The following is a 26,202-nucleotide window of genomic DNA, read 5'->3' as shown; positions in this document are numbered from 1 at the left end:
CGGGGAGGCTGAAGGGAACGCGTCCTGGGCAGCCATCATAAACCGTTAGCCTGATGGCTTCAAATTCCAGGGTGGGAGGCCCGAAATCCTGTCAGCTTTGAGTAACCTGAGTCCTAATCTGAAGCGGGCTTGCGTCTCGTCAGCTTCAGGGATTACAAGTTCCTTCACCCACAGAAACCCCAAATCCCCTAGTGCTGCGACCCTCAAATATCTAGATTAACCCCAGATCCCCTCAGCCTGAGGCACCCCCAAAATACCACCCGCAAAGAGACCAAATTTCCTAAACCTCGGAGACCCTGAATACCTCCGCCTGGGAGCTCTTAAACCTCTTCCTCCTCAAGACCCTAACTGTACTGCCTATCTGAGCCCTAAAATCCCTTAGTAAGAAACCCCCGATTTCCTCAGCCTCACAGATCCCAAGTTTTCTCACCGTGCGCATTCTACATCAGCCAAAAGATCCCCAGTCCCCTCTGACTGAGGACCCCAGTTACTTCAGCCCGTGGGACCCAGATCTCCTCAAGCCGAGCGACTTCTCCCTTAGACGTAGAACCTACGTTATGCCCAGATTTTTCTGAGTCCCCAGGAGGAGATCCTCAAAACCCTTCTTGGAGAAACATTCCCTCTGCTTCACTGGAAGAGAGCCCTGATTTCAGCCTGACCCCAGTCCAGCAGTTAGGGGTTTCCGGGTCTCCTCGAGAATCCCTCCGTCACCCACAGTCACATCCCACCCAGTGCCTTCCCTCAGAGGGGTTGAATTGTAGGGGAACCAAAGAAACCAAATCTAGTTCATATTAGGCTGATCTGTCATATCTAGTCAGGATCCGTCCATCCCACCAATACCCTCACCCTGACTTTCCCCTCGCCTTACTGCCCTGGACACTCCACTCAAGGCAGGCAGCTCAGGCTCTGGACACTGGTCTGGGCTATCTCAGCACCTTCTTCTTCCACAGGCACCTTGGCCTTGAGCACTCCAATGGCCATGAGGCCGAACAGGTCTCCAGAGGAGAGCACTGAGGGAGATGCCGGGAGAACAGAGCGGAAGCCCACGGTGAGCGGTGGAGTCGGCAAAGCTGGGCTCAAAGTCAGCTCTATAGGAAGGACATGGCGCTGGTCCCTGAAGCACCACAGACTGCTTGCCTTGAAAGCTGAGTGAACGTCCCTGTGACTGTACACAGGATGAGAATACCTGGTCCTGTCTGAGATGGTGGGGTGGAGTGGGACAAAACAGGACACTAGCTTCTCAACTGCTCTGTGTCCAGGGAGAGCTAGGAAAATGCTCAGTTTGTTCAGTTAAGGAGGACACAGTCGGGAAGGAAAGTCTTCATCCCTGTCTCACACAGACCATCCAGGAGCTTCAGGCTTCTCCCTGCACAAAAGGTGGAGGAGAAGGCTCAGCGCTAAGGTCTGACTTAGATTGGTAAATCACTGATGAAATCTATTATTTTCCTTAGGCCAAAGATGCTTTCAAAGATATCTCCGTATTCTTCTCCAAGGAAGAATGGGAAGAGATGGGAGAATGGGAAAAAATCCGATATAGGAATGTGAAAAGAAACTACGAAGCGCTGATTGCTATAGGTAACAGGAAGTGCTGGGCGCCTGTGAGCCTGGGAAACATGAAACAGGTCTTCACCCTCAGGGTTCACTTGGCCCGCTCTTAGGTGGCTTCACCTGCTCACAGTTCCCTTTTGTGTGGAGACAAACCTGGAGGAAATGTTTGCAGTTCTGTACCAGAGGGAGGGTGACCTGCAGTGCAGAGCTCACCTCTTGCCTTGTTCTATATTCTCTCAGCACATCCCACAGATTCCCTGACTCTGTGACACTTTCCATTGCTTCTATGCTTTGTTTCCCCTTCTTAGAACAAATGTTTTGCTTCTTTCCAGGTTTCAGAGCCACTCGACCAGATTTCATGCATCCCCGCAGGCAGGCCATCAAGCCCCAGGGAGATGACACTGAGGATTCTGATGAAGAATGGACACCAAGGCAGCAAGGTGAGAGGCCAGGAGGGTGTGGACGTGTCTTCCTGAAACCAGCCTGGGCTTAGGTCTCAACTACATCTCAGCCAGTAGCAAGGAAAACATAATTTTCAGCATTCCCAAGTGGCTGTGGCTGAATATTGACATTAGCCTGAATGAAGATGAATGTATAGGTTTTCCAGTGTAATTCTCAAAAGTTTTATGGTTAATATTTATCATTATTTTTAAGAAGAATTATTTTTGCTAAACATTCTTAGTGAAAGGCAGTTAAAGATCCTTTAGAAATAAATTCACCAAACAGATTGGTTATTGGTTATTGGATTAAATCCCTTCAAAGAGGAAATGATTAACATATTATTTCAAGATACATTATGTATATATGTATATAAAATAAAACTCATGATCTTCTTACCCTAAGGTGAAACTAATTCTTTATTTTGATTCTGGGAAAGGTTTTGAGAGAACTATTTATTCTCCATGATCTTTCCCACATTTCACTGACCAGAGATGGCATCAGGTAAATAAAATGAAGTACACCTATTATAAAATAGAAGTAAGCAGCTCACTTCCTCTTCTGCTGCTCAGTTTAGAAGAGTTAATCTGCCTAGACTGGAGAAACAATTTAGATAGTTCTATGATTCTCCATCTATGGATTTCTGTTCTCCCAGATATTAAAAAATTACTTATTTAGTTTTGGCTGAACTGGGTCTTGGTTGCTGTGCACGGGCTTTCTCTGGCTGCGGTGAGTGTCTTCTCGTTGCAGAGCACGTGCAGGCTCTGTAGTTTCTGACACACAGGCTCAGCTGCCCCGCAGACAGTGGCATCTCCCTGGACCAGCCATCGAACCTGTGTCCTCTGCATTGGCAGGCAGATTCTCATCCACTGTGCACCAGGGAAGTCCCTCTGTCCCCTTAGGTTATTAAAACTAGTGAAAGGGACATGAAAACCAAACATTTGGTTGTCTGCAAAGGTTTTGACAAAAGGAGAGATTCTTAGGGAATACATATGCCTCGGTTCACCATACGCGTGCTCGTCTTTATTTACCTTTTTAACAGTTTCTGAGTGTATGGCACACCGCTGCTAACTATGTACACGTTAGTGTTAGTGGCCGCAGTGCTAATCTCTCGGTCATGTCTGACTCTGCGTCCCCATAGACTGGAGCCCACCAGGCTCCTCTGTCGATGGGATTCTCTAGGCAAGAATATTGGGGTGGGTTGCCATCTCCTGCTCCAGGTGATCTTCCCAACGCAGGGATTCAGCCTGCATCTGTTGCATCTCCTGCATTGCAGGTGGACTTTTTACCCCTGAGCCACCGGGATTATATATACACATTGCTGTACAACAAATCTGTAGAAGTGTTACATCTTGTGTGACTGAAGCCCTAATCCACTGAGGAACAATTCTCCAATCCTTCCTCCTCATAGCCCTTGGCAACCACGATTATATTTTCTGTTTCCATGGATTTAATTTAGATACCTCAGAGAAGTGGAATCAGGCCATATTTGTCTTTTTTGATTGGTTCATTTCACTTAGTATAATATCATCAAGGCCCATCCATGTAGCATATGACAGAAATCTTTTTTAAGGCTTCAAAACATTCCGTTGTGTGCATGTGGATATAAGAGCTATAACATATATCTTATATATAATCTTTATCTTTTATCCACCAATGAACATTTAGAATGCTCACACATCTTGCACATTGGGAATAATGTGGCAATGACTATACATGTGCCCACTATTTACTCATTATCTTGCTTTCAATTTTTTACGGAAACCCACTCTTGACTTGGATTGCTAGATCATACAGCACTTCTAATTTTCTGTGGAAACTCCATAGTCTTTTCTAGAAAGCTTGCAACATTTTACATTGCCAACAATAGTGTATAAGGGTTCCAATGTCTCCATATCCTTACCAAACTTGTTATTGTCTTCTTATACATATTGCCCATCCCAGAAGGTTTCGATTTGTATTTCCATACCGATTAGTAATATTGAGAATCTTTTCATATATTTATTGGCCATTGTGTATTTTCTCTGGAGAATTGTCTATTCAATTCCTTCTCTCACTGTTAGTCAGCGCAGACTGCCATAACAAAGCAGACCGCATTCCTTAAACCACAGAAATTTGTTTTCTTACAATGCTGGAACATGGAAATTTGATATCAAGGTGCCATCATGGTCCATCAGGTTTTCTTCCTGGCTTATAGGTAGCCTTCAAACTGGTGTATACTTAATAACCCCTTATCAGGTGCAAATTTTATAAATATTTTCTACCATCATGTCGGTGGCCTTTTCAACTCTGTTCAGTGTCCTTTGCGGCACAGAGGTTTTAAGATTAATCTCATTTCTCTATTTTTATTTTGTTACTAATAATTGTGTACTTGGCACCATATCTAAGAAATCATTGCTGAATCAGTGTCGTGAAGCTTCACCCTTGTTGTCTTCTAAGGGTCTTATCAAGTCTTGCATAAATGTCTTTAATCCATTCTGAGTTGATTTTTCTTCAAGATGTAAGATGTTCATTACTTTGCATATGTTTATTTTGTTTCCCCAGCACCATTCATTACAGGGATTAAGCTTTCCCCATTATCTTGACACCCTAGATGAAGATCATTAGACCATGTATCCAAGAGTTGATTTCTGGCTGTCTATTCTGTTCCATTGATTGACATATCTGTCTTTATGCCAGCCAGCCTCCTCAGTGGCTCAGGAGGTGAAGAATCTGCCTTCAGTGCAGGAGACACAGGAGATGTGGGTTCAATCCATGGGTTAAGAAGATCCCCTGGAGAAGGAAATGCCAACCCTGTCCAGTATTCTTGCCTGAGAAATCCCCTGGACAGAGGAGCCTGGTGGGCTACAGTCCAAAATGTCACAGAAAGTCAAGAAGACTGAGCAGCTAAGCACACATGTTTTGCCAAATCCACACTCTTTTGGCTCCTGTACCTTTGTATTATGTTCTGAAATCAGAGGCCTCCAGCTTTGCTGTTCTTTCTAAGATTGCTTTGCCAGTTTGGGGTGTTCTGAGGTTCCGTGTTAACTGTTGGATGGATTTTCTATATCTGAAAAAACTTCCATTGGGATTTTAATAGGAATTGCATTGAATGTTTAAATTGCTTTGGGTAGTATGAACAGCTTAATAATATTAAGCCTCTAAATCCATAAACATGAGACACCTATCGATTATTTATGTCAGATTCCTTTCAGCAATATTTTGTAGTTTTCAACATATGAGTCTTTCATCTCCTTAAGTTTATTCCTAATTACTTCATTCTTCTCAATGCTATTATAAATAAGATTCTTTGACCAGTGGCTAGGACTCCACACTCCCAATGCAGAGAACTTGCGTTCAGTCCCTAGTCAGGGAACTAGATCCCACATGCCGCAACAAAAGTCCTGGAAAAAACAAAGAAATAAAAATAAATATTTTTTTATAATTTAGCTCTTGAATATAGCTTTAAAAAAATAAAAAATAAATAGTATTGTTTTCTTATTTTCCTTTGTGAAATGGTCATTCTTCATGCATGGAAAGATATTTGAGTGTTGATTTTGTACCGTGCAACTTTCTCTGCAGGAATTTTGTGTGTGTGGATTTAAAGATTTTTCTGCACATAAAACCATGCCCCTGTGAGCAGACATAATTTTACTTCTTTCTTTCCAAATGGAAGCCTTTTGTTTCCATTTCTAACCTACAGCGCTGGCTAGGAGTTCTAATATTATGGTGAACACAAATTTGATAACGGGCATCCTTGGCTTTTCTTCTGATCTTTATCACTGATGACTATGATGTTAGAGGTAGACTTTCAATATATGACCTTTATTATATTGCACTCACTTCCTCCTATTCCTACATTGTTGAGAACTTTTGTCATGAAAGACTATTAAATTTATTAGATATTTTATGAAAATCAGATGAGGCACGGATGAAGTTCCATATATTTTTTTTAATTTTAAGAAAACTATGTAATACTCCCAGTGGAACCATGGGAGTTGATGATACAGAAATCATTTTCCATTCCTCCTTTGGTAATCATTGTCTTTGTCACTTTCTGGCTTAGAATTATGTGTCCTTAATTAGAATACCCAGAGTTTGGAAACATTTCCCAACCAAAACACTGATTCTCATCGTTTTTTAGGTAAACCTTCTTCGATGCCCTTCAGAGTGGAGCACAGTAAACACCAGAAAGTGAGTATTTCCCAAATCCTGTTGCCAAAGTAACCTCCTCATGGATCGAGTCACAGATGAGAATAGCAGAAAACACAGAGATCCTGGAGACCGCTGCCTCCCTGTCCTGAGTCTTTAGCACAATGTCTGATATCATCACCATCTTTGCAGTTAGTAAGAACAACAGCAGTAGTAGGTTGTTCTGTTGTTACATTATTTTCATAATATTTTAGACTTCAAGTATTTTATGTGAATAAACTTGCTTAAACCTTAAATCAATCCTACAGTACCTATAAGTAGGTATAGAGCTATCACCATTATAGATAAAAAAAAAAAAAAAAAGGTAAGAAACATTTGATTATATACCTGAGACCACAGTATCACTGGTAGTGTAATGTAAACAAATGCACGTTCTCTAAACACCTTACAAACTGATTAAAACTTCCATAGTTCTATGAAGCTTATTCATACATCTTTATATCATTCATCTGAGAGATGTTTTCAACCTCAGTTTTTTGTGCTTTGCTAGGGAGGCATATGCTAAGACATCTGAATAAGGGAAGCTTAAGGACATGCTGGGCAGTTTGTAGAGTGGACAGTCCAAGATGAAGAAGCTTAAAGATATGCTGGGCAGTTTGTAGAGTGGACAGTCCAAGATGAAGAAGGAGACAGGATCCCTACCTCAGAGCCTCCCACTCCAATATGAGGAAGCAACTTGCAACCCTGATAAGCCTCAGGTTTATGACTGAAAAGCAACAAATAAGAAAATAACAGAAGGACTTCACATAGATTACCTGCTTTTGAGTAGAAACTCATCATCTGGGCATCATTTCAAATGCTCATTCTTGTAGGAGGGAGCAACAACTCCTTCCACTGAGCTCTAATTAGCAACTCTCCTGTTTGTAATCATTTGTTTAGCCTGCCCCTGTGTTGTGAGGTTTGAGATCCTAGCCCACACCCATTAGTTCTCAGAAGTCCAGGCCCACCTCAAAGCCCCTAAGTGCCCCCTGAATGGTTCGTGAGTGAGTGACTCCACATTTAAGCATTCATCTAGGAGTAGAAAGGTCAAAGGATGCTGAAGATAGTATCTGTGAGCTGCACTTGAAATATAGTGGCAGTTTAGGGAATAAATTGATACGTAAGGGATGTACGTTCACGTTCTTACTGTAGTAAATACTTCACACAACAATTTGTTGAAGGTTATTAAATTTCATGTCCACTATAATATTAAGAATTAGCCTGTATACCAATTCATGGATCAGGAAACTGAGTAGAACCAGCTAGTCATACAGCCTTGTTCGAGGAGAATTGACGAGACCGGCTACTTTAATTCCAAACATTGTCGCTAGGACATGGCAACCTGCAGCTTTCATCTCATTTTCTTTCTTGTCTAAATGTGATTCGGCCGATCGTCTTTTCTCCTCTTAATCTCACTGCTTTGTCACCTTGTTTTCCACATGTGTTTTGTCCCCTCTGTAATTTTCCATACGTCCTCGTCCGTCAAAGGGCCACTATTAAGAGAAACCCTCAGGATCTCTCTACCAGCCCTTACCCTCTTCTTTCCCTGACCTCCAGCTTTTCTCCCTGCCTTGCTCTCACTTTTATGCAGAAAGTTGAAGGGGAAGAACCTTAAGATATGAGTTCTAGTTTTGATTCACTATCCACGTAGGTCCTTATTTTACACTCCAGTGTTCAGACCCCTTCCCCCCATATCAGGTATTTCCAAGAATTGTCAAAGTATTAACTAAAGTCATGCATGTGAAAACACTTCATAAAGTCCTAAAGAACTAAAGAAATGCATGTTGTCTTTTACTCACATGGAAGAGAATGTCCAGGGCACCATTAAGTAATGAATCTAGTTTGAAGGAATTGCCGGGAGCAGCAGAATCACTGAAGACAAGTGGCTCCAAGCAGGCTCAGAATCCAGTGCCCCATCACAGAAAAGCAAGGACCCCTGGACAGCACCCCAGACAAAAAGTCGGTAAGAGAAATTTGGGGAATTCCTCTAATTAGCTCCTCTAATTCCTGTAGAAAAACTAATAAGCATGGCCTAGGTGTGTGGCAGGGAATTTGGGTAGGCGGGGTTTAAGCTGGACTGATCTGAGACATGAAGTTAGCACTGGGGCCTTGGGAAAATCTTATACAATTTCTGAGATCCTGAATGCTATCTGTAAAGTGAGGATAAGGACACATGACTCATACAGTGCTTGAAAACCTTACATTAAATGCAAAAGTCTGACACCTACAAGTAGTTCAATAAATGCAACTGTGATAAGAGGAACCATGCTTTGTTAGTGTTCATGCCCAGACCTCTGCTCAATGCCTTACTTGTCATGTGCGCTTAACACATATTTTCTGAGTAGATGTGTCGATGAACTATTACCTAAGTCGGAAGGTTGGGAAGTTAAACCTACTAATGGGAAGTGCAGGAAGCTATCACTGAACTGGGCATCTGTGGTCAGTGGAGCCTCAGTCTCTTGAAACTGTATTTAAAGGGAGAAGAAAGAAAATAGAGAGAAGGGACTCCCTGGTGGTTAAGAGGTTAAGACTCCACGCTTCCACTGCAGGAGGTGTTAGTTCCATTCCTGGTCAGGGAACTAAGATCCCACAAGCAATGCAGTCTGGCCGAGAAATAAATAATGGAACATGAAAACATAAAATTACGAAAGTAAAAGTTTGAAAAATACATATAAGAAAATTTTAACAAAGTGTAGGGATGGACAGGTAGGAGATCTCACACTTTCTGATAAAATGGGACTAACTCCACAGACCCCACCAGCCTTGCTTAGCTTCTGTTCTCCATCTTAGAACTCAGAAGAAAGGAGACTGGAGTGAAGAGGTACAGTCTACGGGAAAGAAAGGGCCACGTGTACCAAGAGGTCAGCGAGCCCCAGGATGACGACTACCTCTGTGAGTGACCCCGCTGGCCCACTCACGGAGAAGGGGCAATGAGGCCTTGGTCCACTAACCTCACCTCACCATTTAGTCCACCGGCCATCCCCTTCCTCTATGACTTGGGGTGCAGGATCGAGGCCAAATGCCATGAATGCCCTAGTTCTTTATGAAGGTCTTTACGACCAGAAACATCACTGTACCTCCTCTCATCCCTGTTCTCACCTCCAGATTGTGAGGAGTGTCAGAACTTCTTCATCGACAGCTGTGCTGCTCATGGGCCCCCAACCTTTGTAAAGGACTGTGCAGTGGAAAAGGGGCATGCCAATCGCTCAGCCCTCACGCTGCCCCCTGGGTTAAGCATCAGACTGTCGGGCATTCCTGACGCTGGGCTTGGAGTGTGGAACGAGGCGTCCGATCTGCCGCTGGGCCTGCACTTTGGCCCCTATGAGGGCCAGATCACAGACGATGAAGAGACCGCCAACAGTGGATACGCCTGGCTGGTGAGAAGCACCCGTTTCCCTGTCCTCTGGCCTCTAATCACTTGTACGTGGTGGTGGGTATTTCATGTCTACATATGAGGATGCAGATGGTGATAACATGGTCGTCAATGACACAGTCAGCCCTGTGTACTGTGTGCCATGGGCGTTAACACAGGACTTCCATCTAAATGTCAGAGGAGATGTGGGACCACAGTGTACAGACACTCATGTCATCTATCTAAAGGCCAGAGGAGAGGTGGGAACACAGTGTACAGACACTTAGACCTCTCTCTAAGGTCAGAGGAGAGGTGGGAGCACAGTGTAGAGATTCACAGAAGTGACTCCTCCCTTGTGGAGCCCTTGCCTTCAATGAACCAAGAGACTCAGACTTGGAATGATGAGTAAGGAGCTTACCGTGTGGTCCGACAGGCAGTTGAATCCATGCAGGCTGAAAAGCACCAATGACTACACAGGGAAATAGCTCTTCTATTGCTTCCTACCAAAAAAAAAAAAAAAAAGAGGAAAGCTTGTAACTCTTTCTCTGACCCTCAGATCACCAAAGGGAGGAACTGCTACGAGTATGTGGATGGAAAGGACACGTCTTGGGCCAACTGGATGAGGTGAGTGCAGTGAGTCTGCAGTGTGTAGACATTGAGACTCCCTCCATCCCATGCCCCTTTCCTTCTCAACCCGGCTCCCTCAAAAGCTTTCACATCTTCCTTCCTCTTTTCCCTCAATACCATACTCTTTCATTTCAAAAGACACTAAAAAGAAGGAAATAAAAATATGGCATGTGCCGTCAAGATACAAGTCTATATGCTGAACAAAACTGGTGGACTTGAAAACAACTTGAAGCATCTAGATTCACCAGGAACACTTTAACTCACTTAGTGAACACTTCTCACGCCCTTTATCGTGCAGTTTAGACAGTGAACTTCGGTACTTAAGCAGATCACACAACCCATGTCCTTTTGGAGAACATACTGCAGACAGACATTAGCCAATTGATTTTAGGAGCAGTAACCTTATATTTTCTATCTTTGAGTAAGTGCACACGCCAGGATGACCTAACAGATGGAGAACATACTGCAGACAGACATTAGCCAATTGATTTTAGGAGCAGTAACCTTATATTTTCTATCTTTGAGTAAGTGCACACGCCAGGATGACCTAACAGAGGAGACCTTGACTCTCTGTGGGCAAAAACCTCCTCAGGCTTGGTTCCAGTGAGAGGTGGGCCCTGAGGCCTGGGAAGGAATGGGGGGCAGCTTGGCCCTGAGCAGGGCCATTCTCTGAGGGCCTCTCCTTTCATCAGGGCAGGCAGACAGTGAACAAACTATTACTGTTCCGTGTCTCAAGCTATATCAGAGCTCTCTCCAAGTATACGTGGGAGGGGGTGGGCAAGCGAATAGGACCCTGGATACACGTGGGGAGATGGCAGAAAGACTCGGCAGAGAAGGCAGGCTGGGGTGAGTGCTGAGGGCTGCATGTTAGCCAAGAAGCACCAAGTCCTGTGGATGAAAGAGAACTTAATTCAGAGTTTAGAGGAGCTGGAGGTCACCAGCCTCACGGACATTCCAGGTGGAGACGAGTCTGGAACTGGGCTCCGGAAAATGGCTACTTAGGTAAGGAGAGAAAAGCATGGGAATTCACATGGCCTGGTGGAAGGTGTGAACAGAAGGTCCACATGAGGGGCGGCCTCAGAGGCGGAAGCAAGGAACTGGGCATGGGCGGACAGTGGAGGGCACTCGTCACCTGAGGTTTCTTTCCCTTTCCCGGCCTCGACCCCAGGTATGTGAACTGTGCCCGGGACGACGAGGAGCAGAACCTGGTGGCCTTCCAGTATCACGGGCAGATCTTCTACCGAACCTGCCGGGTGGTCAGGCCGGGCTGTGAGCTGCTGGTCTGGTACGGGGACGAGTACGGTCAGGACCTTGGCATCAAGCGGAAGAGCAGGGGGAAGAGTGAGCTCGCGGCCGGGAGAGGTGAGTGTCTCCCCTCTTCCAACACCCCACCCCATCCTGGGAGCAGCCGTGGTCCGATTTCGAAGCAGAGGACAATCCAGTCCTAAGTCAGTTGAGTTGCAATTAAAATGCCTCAGAATTTGATTCTTTTCATATGACTGTTAGGAGAAATTTTATATTGAAAATGTTAGTTCTAATTTTTAATATTTCATGCAAAAAAATGTGCAACATCACCTTCTGCTAAAAGGCTGAGAAGCAAAAAGCAACATTTCGAGCACCTACCACCTCTCTGCCCTTTATTTGTTTCTTCTTCATTTCCTCCCATTTCTAAGCGACACGTGTACAGTGATGCGCATTCAGTTCCTGTTCCAGTCTTTTGTCATGTGAGTTCACGCTCTGTGACAGACGGGGCTCCACGCCCCGAAACAGACAGAACCACTGCCCTGGGGCAGCAGGGGCTTCACACCAGACAGGGGCTGGTGCTGAGGAAAACCAGCGCAGGGAACGTGCCTCGGGTCAGCGTGAGCAGAGGGTGGGGTGTGGTGCAGGACGGTGCGACAGGGTCTCTGCAGAGATAAGACCTGCGGGGAAGGATTCCAGGCAGGGGAGCAGCCCGTGCCGCAGCCCCAGGACTGGAAAGCGAGGCGATGCCTGGGGTCGCAGGAGGAAGCACAGAGGGAGAGGAAGGAGGCTCGACGGGACACGGAAGCCTCAGGGCCTGTGTCCACGTGCAGGCCCCAGGGGTCCTCCTGGGTGACACAGAACAACCGCCAGGCTTTCAGCTGCAAGCAGCATGTTCTCTGTGCTAAGACGATCCTTTGGTGCACTTTTGGGAAGAGGCAGTAGCGGGGAGTCCCCTCAGAGATCAGTTCATTACCAGACATGAGGGGAGAGTGGGCTGTCTGAAGATGCTTGGGAGTGAGGGTGTGAAGGGTCTGACTGGACATGTATTTTTAAACATGGATTCCTAGTGCATGTTAAGTGGATTAAGCCTGAATGAAATAAATGAGGTATGAGTACTGGTGAGGCTAGAGAAAGGATATGCCTTTATTTTATGATTTATGGGAAACTGAGAGAGGAGCAATTTGTGAACCAGTTTGGGCAGCAGGAGCCAGAACTGTAGTCAGTGGGACTTGGGCCGCTCGGTCTCATCCAGGCTCAAACCCACTTCCTGCAGAGATCGGCACAATGGCTGCTCTTTGAACAAGGAACCACAAAGTCAGAATTAGCCACACCTGCTCTAACCACCCCCCGTGCTGCCTCCCATATGCAGAGAGCTCCAGGCCAGGCTCCCCTAACTTAATAGACCCTTTCCCCTCACAGGGAGCCACTCAGGAAATTCCACCTAAGTCATCGAGTCTTATCCCTCAGTAGGGTAGATACCTGGGGCCACTGTGACGTGACTTTTCAGACACCTACACGCGGGGAAAGTCCCTGCAGATCCATCTCTATCAGGAGAGACGCTGCCTCTGATGCAGCTGGAAGGTCCCTATCTGGGTGATATGTAGAAAAGGCCCTTGACACCCGCTTCCTGGATTTCTGTAGATGTAGAGAATAACAGTGGAATGGAAGAGTGGACTGTAAAGTCACTTGATCGGCGACAGATCGTGCACTGTCAACACTTAGATGATGAGTGGGCAAGGCCTGACCGTGGCAAACCAGCTACCTGACAAAAGCTTCCTCTTTCAGCAGAACCGAAGCCCAAGATGCACCCATGTGCCTCCTGCTCTCTGGCCTTCTCCAGCCAGAAATTCCTCAGCCAACACATCCAACGCAGTCACCCCTCTCAGACCCTCCTGAGACCATCTGAAAGAGACCGCCTCCAACCAGAGGATCCCTGCCCAGGCAGTCAAAATCGGAGATATTCCAATCCACACAGCCCGAGCGACAAACCTGAGGGCCACGAGGCCAAGGACAGGCCCCAACAATTGCTGAAAAGCGTAAGGCTGAAGAGGATTTCAAGGGCCTCTTCCAACTCACCCAGAGGACAAATGGGGGATTCTGGGGTGCATGAGAGAATGACAGACGAGCCCGGCACAAGCCAGAAACTGAATCCGGAGGACACAGGCACATTGCTCACGGGGGCAGGGGTCTCAGGGATTATGAGGGTCACATGCGGAGAGTGTGGGAAAGGCTCCAAGGACAGGTCAAGTCTCAGCACACACGAGAGGACACATACAGGGAAGAAGCCCTATGTTTGCGGGGAGTGTGGGCGAAGCTTCCGTCAGAAGTCAGTCCTCATCACACACCAGAGGACACACACAGGCGAGAAGCCCTATGTTTGTGGGGAGTGTGGGCGAAGCTTCCGTCAGAAGGCCCATCTCATCACACACCAGAGGACACACACGGGGGAGAAGCCCTTTGTTTGCAGGGAGTGTGGGCGAAGCTTCAGTGATAAGTCAGCCCTCATCAGACACCAGAGGAAACACACAGGGGAGAAGCCCTATGCTTGTGGGGAGTGTGGGCGAAGCTTCATTGATAAGTCAGTCCTCATCAAACACCAGAGGATACACACAGGGGAGAAGCCCTATGTTTGCAGGGAGTGTGGGCGAAGCTTCAGACAGAAGTCCCTCCTCATAAGCCACCAGAGGACACACACAGGGGAGAAGCCCTATGTTTGCAGGGAGTGTGGGCGATGCTTCAGTCATAAGTCAGTCCTCATCACACACCAGAGGATACACACAGGGGAGAAGCCCTATGTTTGTGGGGAGTGTGGGCGAAGCTTCAGTCATAAGGCCAATCTCATCTCACACAAGAGGACACACACAGGGGAGAAGCCCTATGATTGCGTGGAGTGTGGGCGAAGCTTCTGTCAGAAATCAACCCTCATCAGACACCAGAGGACACACACAGGGTAGAAGCCGTATGTTTGCAGGGAGCGTGGGCGAAGCTTCAGTCAGAAGACCCATCTCATATCACACAAGAGAACATACACAGGGGAGAAGCCCTATGTTTGCGGTGAGTGTGGGCAAAGCTTCATTCAGAAGTCAGATTTCATCAGACAGCAGAGGACAGACACAGGGGAGAAGCCCTGTTTGCAGGGAGTGTGGGCAAAGCTTCAGTCACAAGTCCGTCCTCATCAGACACCAGAGGACACACACGGGGGAGAAGCCCTGTTTGCAGGGAGTGTGAGTGAGTCATGAGCAGCAAACCACACCTTAGCCACAGGAGGATTTCTGCAGCCACCCCATGCCTCAGCTCTAAGGGGGCCTCATAGGAGGCCTGTGACCCCTTACTGTCCCCACGAGTATGAGGAGAGAATTCCCAGGTGGTCCAGGGGTTAAAACACCAATGCAGAGACCTACGTTCAATATTTGCTTGGGGAACTAGCTCCCACATGCTGCAACTAAGACACAGCTGAGCCAAATAAATAAATATATAATAAATATTTTAAAGAAAGCGTGTGATAAGCACAGAATTATTTGTTAAATAGACTTTCCACTTTCATGACAGGAGAGGAGGGATATAAACCGCAGAGGGTTCCTTAGGTGTTCTGGAGATGTTCCTGCCAATTGCCTTCGTGGTTTTTTAGGTCTCCTCTTCTAATAAATTTTGTCTCCAAACAAATCTGAATCCCAGACTATGTACTCATTCCCCCCTTAACACTGACAGCATTGGGGTCCAGTTAGCTGAACCCCTGGGAAGGCATAATTCTGGAGCCAACTCAGTTAGGTCACTGGACAGTCAATCCTGGGTCCAGGGAGAGGAATGCAGAGTGGAATCAGAATCACCAGGGAAGGGAATTCCCTGGCCTCCTGGGAAGTGTGGCCTCTCCTCCTTATAGACCCCGGCTCTCCTTTGGCCTCTCCTGGTGACCCTCTGCTTCCCTCTGACTTCTGTAGCCGCAAAGGTGAAGGCCACATGCGTGTGTGTGTGTGTGTGTGTGTGCTCGCGAGCCTGACTCAGCATGGGCCGTCTGGTCTCTGCCGCTCCCTCGGGGTCATCACAGCATCTGGACTCCAGATGCGACCACAGGGGTCCAGGTCTCAGCCCTGCCCCCAGCAGCTGCTAAGCTGGGGCAAGATGCTCAACCTCTCTGTGTCTCTATTCTCATCTGTGATACGGCGTGGGAGCACCAGCATTTTGGTCTGATGTGTCAGCACAGGCGGAATCTGGCAGAAGCTGGCTGAGAACGCAAGCCCCATCTTTGCTGTCCTTTGTGTTTTTCTCCTTAATATTTTTTATTTTTTAATAGAAGGATAATTGCTTTACAGAATTTCTTTCTTGTATGTCCTCCAGCCCCCACACCGTCCAGGTCTTCAGAGCTAGACGAAGAAGGGGCTGTTCAGGCACTAGGATGCCCTGATGAGGGGGTGTGAGGTCAGGTGTGCTAAGGGAAGGTGACCTCCCTTCGCAGCCCTGCCGTTCCTGCTGAGCTGGGCAGCCCCAGGGGCCCTCCACAGACAGGCAGGGCCCACAGTCGTCCCCCTGCCGAGAACAGAGCCTGGAGCCGCGTTTGCAGGAAATCCCCATCCGGCCCCCATCCCACCCCCACACAGAGGGTCCTTGAAGCCCACACCGCGGCTTCTCTATGCATGGGCCTCGTACATGTGCCTGTGCGCTCTCGTCAATGCTGTCGCGACCTTGAAATTCTTAACCATGGAATAGTTCATCCTTACACTTCCCTTTCATGAGTGAAGTCTGATGGGCCCCGGGGTGCGCTGTGAGCAGAGCAGACGCTCACACAGCATGGGTCCCGGGGTGACCAGGCTGCACGAGGGGACAAGGTGGACACAAAGCTCCCCAACCTGGGTGAGTGAGGGTGGGGACCGCCCCAGGAAGCCACGCTTGCTCAGACCCGGAACTGAGCTCCAACACAGAGTAAAGTCCGTGGTGTTCTTAAGGTCAACCACACCCGTGGAGACACAGGTTCCATCCCTGACCTGGGAAGACCCCACATGCCGTGGAGCAACTAAGTCTGTTCACAACTACTGCACCCCAAGATCCTAGAGTCTCTGCTTCCCAACCAGAGCAGCCTCCACAGGGAGAAGTTCAGCACAGAAACGAGGGAGTAGCCCCCACGCCCTACAACCAGAGAAAAGCCCGCACAGCAGCAGAGACCCAGAACAGCCAAAAATAAATATATAATATTTTTTTAAGCGGGAGATCGCAGCATTCTCTGCTGATCCACAGGCTAGGACTCTGAGTTCCCAACAGAGGGGGCCACGTTCAATCCCTGATCAGGGCACTATTTCCCACATGCGGCAGCTGAAGGCCCTGCATGCCACAGCTAAGACCAAGCGCAGCCAATTAAATGAATACTTAAAAGTAGGAGGCTGTTCATCTGTCATCATAGAAAACTGCAACATTTTAGGAAAAGAAAAAACCAAAAGATCTTATTTTGCAAGTGCTCGTGGTTGATTGCAAAATTTTCTCATAATATGCAACTGTCTAAAAAAGAAGAAATTTAGAAAATACAGAAAGTAAAACCCACCCATAAATGTGTGGGGAACACCAATTACTGCAGCATCCGGCCAAACCACACACGGGAACACACGTCCGTATTTTTCCTCTACAAAGAAACTTTCAGCCTCCACCCACCTTCCCACTGACCTCTGCTCTGCTCACCAAGAAGACTGCACTTTGGCCTCGTGACCGGGGGGTTTCTGTTGAACTCAGGGAGGCAGGGGAGCAGGGCTGTGAGGTTGGGGGCACCGTCTGGCCTGCAGTGAGGAGAGAAGCGCGAGTGCTCTGCCTCTGGGTCCAGTAACTCCAGGTGCCTCGGGGAACCGCCGGGGTGGAAGCCTCTCAAACGAATTCCCTGCAGTCTCCAGAGTTACAGCACGTCCCACGTCTCGGGGTTCAGCTGTGGGTTAACAAGTCCTCTCTTGTTGGACAGAAAAGTGTTTCCACAGAGAATCTCACAGATCTTGGCCTAGTTTGGTTCTCTCATTGGACATGGAAAGTTTTTCTACAGAGAGTCTGCCTGGATCTGGCCTCAGTTGGTACAGATGTAACAGGCAGTATGTTCAGGTCTCAGGGAAGTTAGTTCTGAAGCTCCCTGGGTTTAGGGCTACAGCGCCTCCTCACCTCCACCCCTTCCACGGTCATGGAGCCTTCTCGTCCAGAGGAAGGTGTTTGGCAACATCAGCCACAAAGACACATACTGAAGAGGAGAAACGCTGGGTGTTCCTGGGGCAGCAGAGGGGCCTTGGGCACTCCATGCTGGACCCCTGCCCCACCAGCTTCTCCTCCTTCTCTCCGGGCATGCAGCTTTCACCTGCGGAGTGCCGGCCAGTGAGGGGCTCCCAAGACACCAAGCTGGGGTTGGCGATGGGGAGCTGGATGCCAGGGAACCCGAGACCCTGCAGCAGGTCAGTGCACTGTGGACGAGGGCCAGCCTCACTGAACGGTAAGGCCCTGTGAATTCAGGACACCCTCTCTGGACCCCAGGTGGCGACCTGGGTCTCAGGAGGTGGAAGAGAGACCGGTTGTCCTTCCCACCTCCTGCCCAGAGAATGACAGAGGCCAGTTCCCAAAAGTGGGAGCAGGGTGCGCAGTGAGTCTTGGTCTCACAGGGTCCCTGTGAAGAGGGGTTCACTGCTGCCTGGATCCCTCTTGGCTGGATCCCCTTCTGTGTTGTCTTCACACAAAATCTCACAAGGACGAGGCAGTCCGGGTGCCCACAAAATCACTCGCCCAGGTGCTGACAACCCTCCTTATTTATTATGGGAAGGGAGACAGGGTGGCTGGTGTGACGCTCCCCTGGACCAGAGAGGAGACCCCCCAGGGTCGGTCCCTGCCAGCTCCTGAAACCCAGGTGGGCATTGGGGCCAGAGCACCTCCAGCTGGGGTCTGGAGAGGGTGTCCTGAATGGACAGGTCCTAAATGTCCAGTGTGGCTTCATGGGGTATGGGCAAGAGGGGCACGAACTCCTTTCTAAACATTTCAGACAACCACTGAGCTCCTTTTGGTTTTTGGTTTCAGATCTTTTTATATGGTCCATTTTCAGAGACTTTATTGAATCTGTTACAATATTGCTTCCATTTTATGTTTTGATATCTTGACTGCAAGGCATGTGGGATTGTTACCAAGTCCAAGATCGCTGTGCATGCCTCACAAAAAGCCGATAAATCAGAGGCAAGGTGCTGAGGCAAGGAATATGACTTTCCTTGAAAAGCCAGCAGATTGAGAAGATAGCAGACTAATATCTCGAAAAAACCATCTTGTTAGGGTCTGGATGCCAGTGTCTTTTATAGGACACAGAGCTGGGAGGTGAGGAAATACAGTAAAAAGGCCATTAATCTGGCAAATATCTCCTGGAATGGCCAGCCTCGGGAGGAGATGTGTTACTTTCTCCCTGCTGTAGCCATCCACAGGTGGACAGGTCCTGGACAGAGGCAGAGGGGCGGGCTTTCCTGAGGCAGCCATTATGTATGGACAGTATCCCTGTAGCAAGCAAACCAACAGGAAGCAAAGGTTAAAATAAAAGATGTAATTTGAAAAAATATATATTTTTTGAACATGGAGTCAGATTTTGTTCTTCCCTGTATAATTCCCCAGACTCAGTGTCCCTTCCACAGTCTTATGGGAAAAGGGGTGATGATTGTTTTAATAGCTCCATCAGTTGCATCTTTTGGGGATTGTCCACCATTGGTGCCAGTGTGCTGAATGTTGAGATTTCTTGTCTTTTGTTGCTCTTTGGAAAGTGTCTACTTCATATGTGTAGACATAAAAATATTTATAATCTAGGAGTTGAGAGTTAAATTTTATTCAGTGAGAATCTTTTAGGACTTCAAAAATGCAGGCAGCATCTAAAGGTGAGGAATTTGGCATTTTTAATGTATGGGAAGGTGCAAGAGTCCTCTCATTGAAATTATTCCTTTTGATACATACCTCATCATCTGCGGCCAGTATCCTGTCTTTTCCTTCCCGAGTTTCCTCAGGGCTCCTGTGGGGAGTGGCTGCACTCCAATGGCTGCTAGAGAGAAGGAGGGGGAACCTGGGTCCCCGCTGAGATCATCTCAGCAGAGATAGCAAGCACGTCCTCTGACTCCAGACAATCTTCCAACCTTCAGGGCCCAGCGTTCAGCCTGCAGGATCCACAGCCGTCAGCTCAGCCACCATGCTCTGCACTTAGCTGCTATGTAGCCCTGAATCCTGCACTGCAGGAGGCCCTCTAAATGTGCCGTCCTGTGCAGCAAACCCTCGGTCACACCCTCCAAGCCTGACCCAGGCCCAGCTCTGCTGAGAGGGTCTCACTGGGGACCCAGCTTCCCCCTCCTGCTCTCCCACATTCCCTTCTGTTCTGTGTGATATTAACTGTTTTTACAGCCATCATAATAATGTTGAACACACTACCTTGGTTCTAGCAGTCTGGGTCTTCTATTATCTCACTGAGATTCTGTGAAAACACACCAGATGCTGGGCTGGAAGAGGCGGGGCAGGTCTGGTCTCTGCTGAGTGAGTATGATGTCTACTGGAAGGAGAACACAGTTGCAACCTCACCTGCTGCTCAGTGGCTTTTTGCTGGTCCATGTGCCCTGCAATTAATTGCCCAGATAAACCTGCTCCCTTCTCCCCATGCTCTTGCTGGTGAATTGGAATAATTACCAGGTGGCTCACCTGAGGAGTCTCCAGGAGCCCCAGGGATGGGGAACCGCTCAGGGGTGAAGAGGAAATAGGCAGAGATCTGTATAAAACGATACTGTAAACTATTGATACCTAAACACAAGTCAAGTGACGCTCACATGTGCTCTTCCCTTTTTCTAAACTTCGAGTGTATGGGCTCCCTCTGCACATGATGCTGACCCACGCAGATGGGGTCAGACTCAGTCCCCAGACCTCCCTAACTGGGGTCACACGTTCCCTTGGTCAGGGCACCATGGCTGTGGTCGGCAGGCCCCTAATGTGTAAACAAGCCAGGTCCATATGGTCAAAGCTGTGGTTTGTCCAGTACGCATGTACGGATGTGAGAGCTGGGCCATAAAGAAGGCTGAGCACATGGGAGGGAGCTAAGATGGCAGAGGAATAGGACGTGGAGGCCACTTTCTCCCCCACAAATTCATTAAAGAACATTTAAACGCAGAGCAAACTACACAAAACAACTTCTGATTGCAAGCAGAGGACATCAGGCACCCAGAAAAGCAGCCCGCTGTCTTTAAAAGGAAGTAGGACAGAAGATAAAAAGACAGACAAAAGATTTAGGGATGGGGATCCGTCCAGGGAAGGGAGGCTTAATAGAGGAAGTCTCCAAACAACAGGAAACCCTCTCACCGGCGGGTCTGGCAGAAGTTTTCAAATCTCGGAGGGCATCCTAACCAGGAGGAAAAATAAACAAAACCCACAGATTATATGCCTAAAAGCAACTCCCAGCAGAAAAGTATCCCAAACACTCGGATCCGCCACCAGCAAGGGGGGCTGAACAGAGAGAAGCGGGCAGCATTGCTTAGGGTAAGGACCGGGCCTGAATGCCCTGAGGGCCATCTGAGGGAGCTAATGTGAGATAGCAACTTAAACTGTGGGATGGCAAGAGAGAGAGAGAATTAACCTGGGAAAAGCCCCAACCTAAGGCACAGTCAGCCCATTCACAGAACAAAGGACTGAGCAAAACCAGAGAAGAGCTAGCTGGGCTGCGGACCGGCCCATCCCCCGCTGGGGGCAGGGGGGAGAGGGGCTCCAGGCAGAGCCGGAAAGGGGCAAACTCGGTCCCAGAGATGGCATCCCCTACCAAACTGCAAACCGGCTTCCAGTTTCTAACCAAAGACTTCCTGAGACTCTGGATGGTTGACATCCGCCAGGAGGGTCGCAGCCAGAGATCAGCTCCCCAGCAGAAACACAAGGCGCACCCAAGGGCGCGCCTGGAAACTGAGGCTGGGACCGCGGAGTGGAGAAGGCGCGCTGCACCTGGGGAGAGTGGGCTCCTCAAGCCCCTGGTTCCCTGAGCTGCTCAGACGGGAAGGCATGAAACGCAGGCCCAACCGAGTCTGTGCCTTCATAGAGTACCCGAGAACCTAAACCTGAGCAGCTTGGGCCTGGGAAGTGCATGCAACTCAGGGCCCGCTTCCTGGAGAGCAACCAGGATCCTGAGCAGTGTAGACGGGAAAGCATTCACGCCGTGAGCGGGGGCAAAGCCAGTGTGGCCGGAACGCTGCGAGTGCTCCCCACACACGCCAGTGACATTTGTCTGCAGCGCCCCTCCCTCCCCACAGCACGACTGAACAAGCGAACCTAAACAAGAGACCACCTCCGCCCACTTGTTTCAGGGCAGAATTTAGACACTGAAGAGACCTGCAAACAGAAGCCAAATAAACAAACAGAACCACTTTAGAAGTGACAGGTGCAACAGATCAAAATCCCTTTAGTTAACACTGGCTGCAGTGGAAGGGGCCTATAGATATGGAGTAGTGTAAGCTGGAACAAGGAGTTATCTGAAACTGACCCAAACCCACACTGCCTGCAACGGCTCCAGAGAAATTCCTAGATATACTTTTACTATTACTATTTTTTTAATTAAAAAATTTTCTTTCTTTTAGTCGTTACTCCTTAATTTTCATTTTTATAACCCACTATAACCTGGCAAAAAAAAACAAGACCCTATTTTTAAAACAAACTTCATATATATTTCTTAAATTGTTGAGTTTTTTTTTAATATTGTATTTTTCAGAGTCTAACCTCTACTCTAGAATTTTAATCTTTGATTTTCAGTATTTGATATCAATTTTGGACATTTAAGAATCCAACCTTCAGTACCCATTTTTACTCAGGAGTGTGATTACTGGTTTGATCACTCTCTCACCATTTGACTCTCCTTTTTCTCCCCCAGATCACCTCTATTTCCTCCCTCCCCTTCTGTCTTCAATTCAATTCTGTGAATCTCTGTGGGTGTTCTGGGCTATGGAGAACACTTAGGGAACAGAGTACTGTGTAGATCTGTCTCTCTCCTCTTGAATCCCCCCTTTTCCCCTCCTGCTCACCTCTATCTGCTCCCTCCCTCTCCTCTTCTTCATGTATGTCTCTCCGCATGTCTCTCACTGTGGCGAATCTTTTCACCATTAACCTAGAAGTTTTATTATCAGTGTTGTATGGATGGAGAAGTCTTAAGGCTAATGGAAGAATAAGACTGAAATCCAGAGGCAGGAGGCTTAAGCCCCAAACCTGCGAACACCAGAAAACTCCTGACTGTGGGAAACATTAATTAATAAGCAATCATCCAAAAGCCTCCATACCTGCACTGAAACCAACCACCACCCAAGAGCCAGTAAGTTCCAGAGCAAGACATACCACGCAAATTCTCCAGCAACACAGGAACATAGCCCTGAGCATCAAAATACAGGCTGCCCAGAGCCACACCAAATCCATAGACCCATCACAAAACTCACTACTGGGTGCTTCATTGCACTCCAGAGAGAAGAAATCCAGCTCCCCCCACCAGAACATCGACACAAGCTTCCCTAACCAGTAAACCTCAACAAGCCAATAGTCCAACCCCACCCACTGGGAGAAACCTCCACAATAAAAAGGGACCACAGACTACCAGAATAGAGAAAGGCCACCCCAAACACAGCAATCTAAATAAGCTGAAAATGCAGAGAAATACCCAGCAGGTAAATGAACATGAAAAATCCCCACCAAGCTAAACAAAAGAGGAGGAGATAGGGAATCTACCTGAAAAAGAATTTAGAATAATTATAATAAAAATGATCCAAGATCTTGAAAACAAAATGGAGTTCCAGATAAACAGCCTGGAGAAAAGGATTGAGAAGATGCAAGAAATGTTTAATAAAGACCTAGAAGAAATAAAAAAGAGTCAATTAAAAGTGAATAATGTAATAAATGAGATCAAAAAAACTGTGGAGGGAACCAACAGTAGAATAACGGAGGCAGAAGATAGGATAAGTGAGGTAGAAGATAAAATGGTGGAAATAAATGAAGCAGAGAGGAACAAAGAAAGAAGAATCAAAAGAAATGAGGACAACCTCAGGGACCTCTAGGACAATGTGAAACGCCTCAACATTCGAATCATAGGAGTCCCAGAAGAAGACAAAAAGAAAGGCCATGAGAAAATACAGGAGATAATAGCTGAAAACTTCCCCCAAATGGGGAAGGAAATAGTCACACAAGTCCAAGAAACCCAGAGAGTCCCAAACAGGATAAACCCAAGGCAAAACACCCCAAGACACATATTAATCAAATTAACAAAGATCAAACACAAGGAACAAATATTGAAAGCAGCAAGGGAGAAACAACAAATAACACACAAGGGGATTCCCATAAGGATAACCGCTGATCTTTCAATAGATACTCTTCAGGCCAGAAGGGAATGGCAGGACATACTTAAAGTAATGAAAGAGAATAATCTACAACCCAGGTTACTGTACCCAGCAATGGTCTATTTCAGACAGGAAGGAGAATTCAAAAGCTTTACAGACAAGCAAAAGCTGAGAGAATTCAGCACCACCAAACCAGCTCTCCAACAATTGCTAAAGGATCTTCTCTAGACAGGAAATACAGAAAGCTTGTATGAATGTGAGCCCAAAACAACAAAGCAAATGGCAACGGGACTATTCTTATCAATAATTACCTTAAATGTAAATGGGTTGAATGCCCCAACCAAAAGACAAAGACTGGCTGAATGGAAACAAATGCAAGACCCCTATATATGCTGTCTACAGGAGACCCACCTCAAAACAAGGGACACATACAGACTGAAAGTGGGGGGCTGGAAAAAAATATTTCACGCAAACGGACACCAAAAGAAAGCAGGAGTCGCAATACTCATATCAGACAGATTAAACTTTCAAATAAAGTCTGTGAAAAGAGACAAAGAAGGACACTACATAATGATCAAGGGATCAATCCAAAAAGAAGATATAGCAGTTATAAATATATATGCACCCAACATAGGAGCACCACAATATATAAGGCAAATGCTAACGAGTATGAAAGGGGAAATTAACAATAACACAAGAATAGTGGGAGACTTTAATACTCCACTCACACCTATGGATAGATCAATTAAACATAAAATTAACAAGGAAACACAAACTTGAAATGACACAATGGACCAGCTAGACATAATTGATATGTATAGGACATTTCACCCCAAAACAATCAATTTCACCTTTTTCTCAAGTGCACATGGAACCTTCTCGAGAAGAGATCACATCCTGGGCCATAAATCTAGCCTTGGTAAATTCAAAAAAATTGAAATCATTCCAGTCATCTTTTCTGACCACAATGCAGTAAGATTAGTTCTCAATTACAGGGAAAAAAATTATTAATAACTCAAATATATGGAGGTTAAATAATACGCTTCTGAATAACCAGCAAATCATATAAGAAATCAAAAAGGAAATCAAAATATGCATAGAAACGAATGGAAATGAAAACACAACAGCCCAAAACCTATGGGACACTGTAAAAGCAGTGCTAAGGAGAAGGTTCACAGCAATACAGCCTTACCTCAAGAAACAAGAAAAAAGTCAAATAAACAACCTAAATCTACACCTAAAGCAACTAGAGAAGGAAGAAATGAAGAACCCCAGTGTTAGTAGCAGGAAAGAACTCCTAAAAATTAGGGCAGAAATGAATGCAAAAGAAACTAAAGAGACCATAGCAAAAATCAACAAAGCTAAAAGCTGGTATTTTGAAAAGATAAATAAAAATGACAAACCGTTAGCCAGACTCATCAAGAAACAAAGGGAGAAAAACCAAATCAACAAAATTAGAAATGAAAACGGAGAGATCACAACAGACAACACTGAAATATAAAGTATCATAAAAGACTACTACCAGCAGCTATATGCCAATAAAATGGACAACTTGGAAGAAATGGACAAATTCTTAGAAAAGTATAACTTTCCAAAACTGAACCAGGGAGAAATAGAAGATCTTAACCGGCCCATCACAAGCACGGAAATCGGAACTGTAATCAGAAATCTTCCAGCAAACAAAAGCCCAGGACCAGATGGCTTGACAGCTGAATTCTACGAAAAATTTAGAGAAGAGCTAACAACAGTTAGAATTGGACATGGATCAACAGACTGGTTCCAAGTAGGAAAAGGAGTTCGTCAAGACTGTATATTGTCACCCTGCTTATTTAACTTATATACAGAGTACATCATAAGAAACGCTGGGCTGGAAGAAGCACAAGCTGGAATCAAGATTGCCGGGAGAAATATCAGTAACCTCAGATATGCAGACGACACCACCCTTATGGCAGAAAGTGAAGATGAGCTAAAAAGCCTCTTGATGAAAGTGAAAGAGGAGAGTGAAAAAGTTGACTTAAAGCTTAACATTCTGAAAAGTAAGATCATGGCATCTGGTGCCATCACCTCATGGGAAATAGATGGGGAGACAGTGAAAACCGTGTCAGACTTTATTTGTGGGGGCTCCAAAATCACTGCAGATGGTGATTGCAGCCATGAAATGAAAAGATGCTTACTCCTTGGAAGGAAAGTTATGACCAACCTAGATAGCATATTAAAAAGCAGAGATATTACTTTGTCAACAAAGGTCCGTCTGGTAAAGACTATGGTTTTTTCAGTGGTCATGTATGGATGTGAGAGTTGGACTGTGAAGAAAGCTGGGTGCCGAAAAATTGACGTTTTTGAACTGTGGTGTTGGTGAATACTCTTGAGAGATCCTTGGACTTAAAGGAGATCCAACCAGTGCATCCTGAAGGATATAAGTCCTGAGTGTTCATTGGAAGGTTTGATGCTGAAGCTGAAACTCTAATACTTTGGCCACCTCATGCAAAGAGTTGACTTGTTGGAAAAGACCCT

At 46.6% G+C, this 26,202-nt stretch overlaps 1 protein-coding gene across 1 annotated transcript; it reads left to right on the top strand.

Moving 5' to 3' along the window:
- Positions 1 to 979: 979 nt before the first annotated feature.
- Positions 980 to 14,334, top strand: LOC136161854 (histone-lysine N-methyltransferase PRDM9-like). The gene is made up of 10 exons (XM_065926978.1): positions 980 to 1,048; positions 1,452 to 1,575; positions 1,881 to 1,988; positions 6,110 to 6,159; positions 7,963 to 8,119; positions 8,947 to 9,048; positions 9,262 to 9,533; positions 10,065 to 10,132; positions 11,304 to 11,497; positions 13,169 to 14,334. Exons 1-10 carry the CDS (start codon positions 980 to 982, stop codon positions 14,332 to 14,334), a joined length of 2,310 nt encoding a protein of 769 aa, XP_065783050.1.
- Positions 14,335 to 26,202: the final 11,868 nt, after the last annotated feature.

Source organism: Muntiacus reevesi, chromosome 2 (assembly GCF_963930625.1).
Source record: "Muntiacus reevesi chromosome 2, mMunRee1.1, whole genome shotgun sequence".
Classification (NCBI taxonomy): domain Eukaryota; kingdom Metazoa; phylum Chordata; class Mammalia; order Artiodactyla; family Cervidae; genus Muntiacus; species Muntiacus reevesi.
This window is presented reverse-complemented; position numbering and strand designations above follow the sequence as displayed.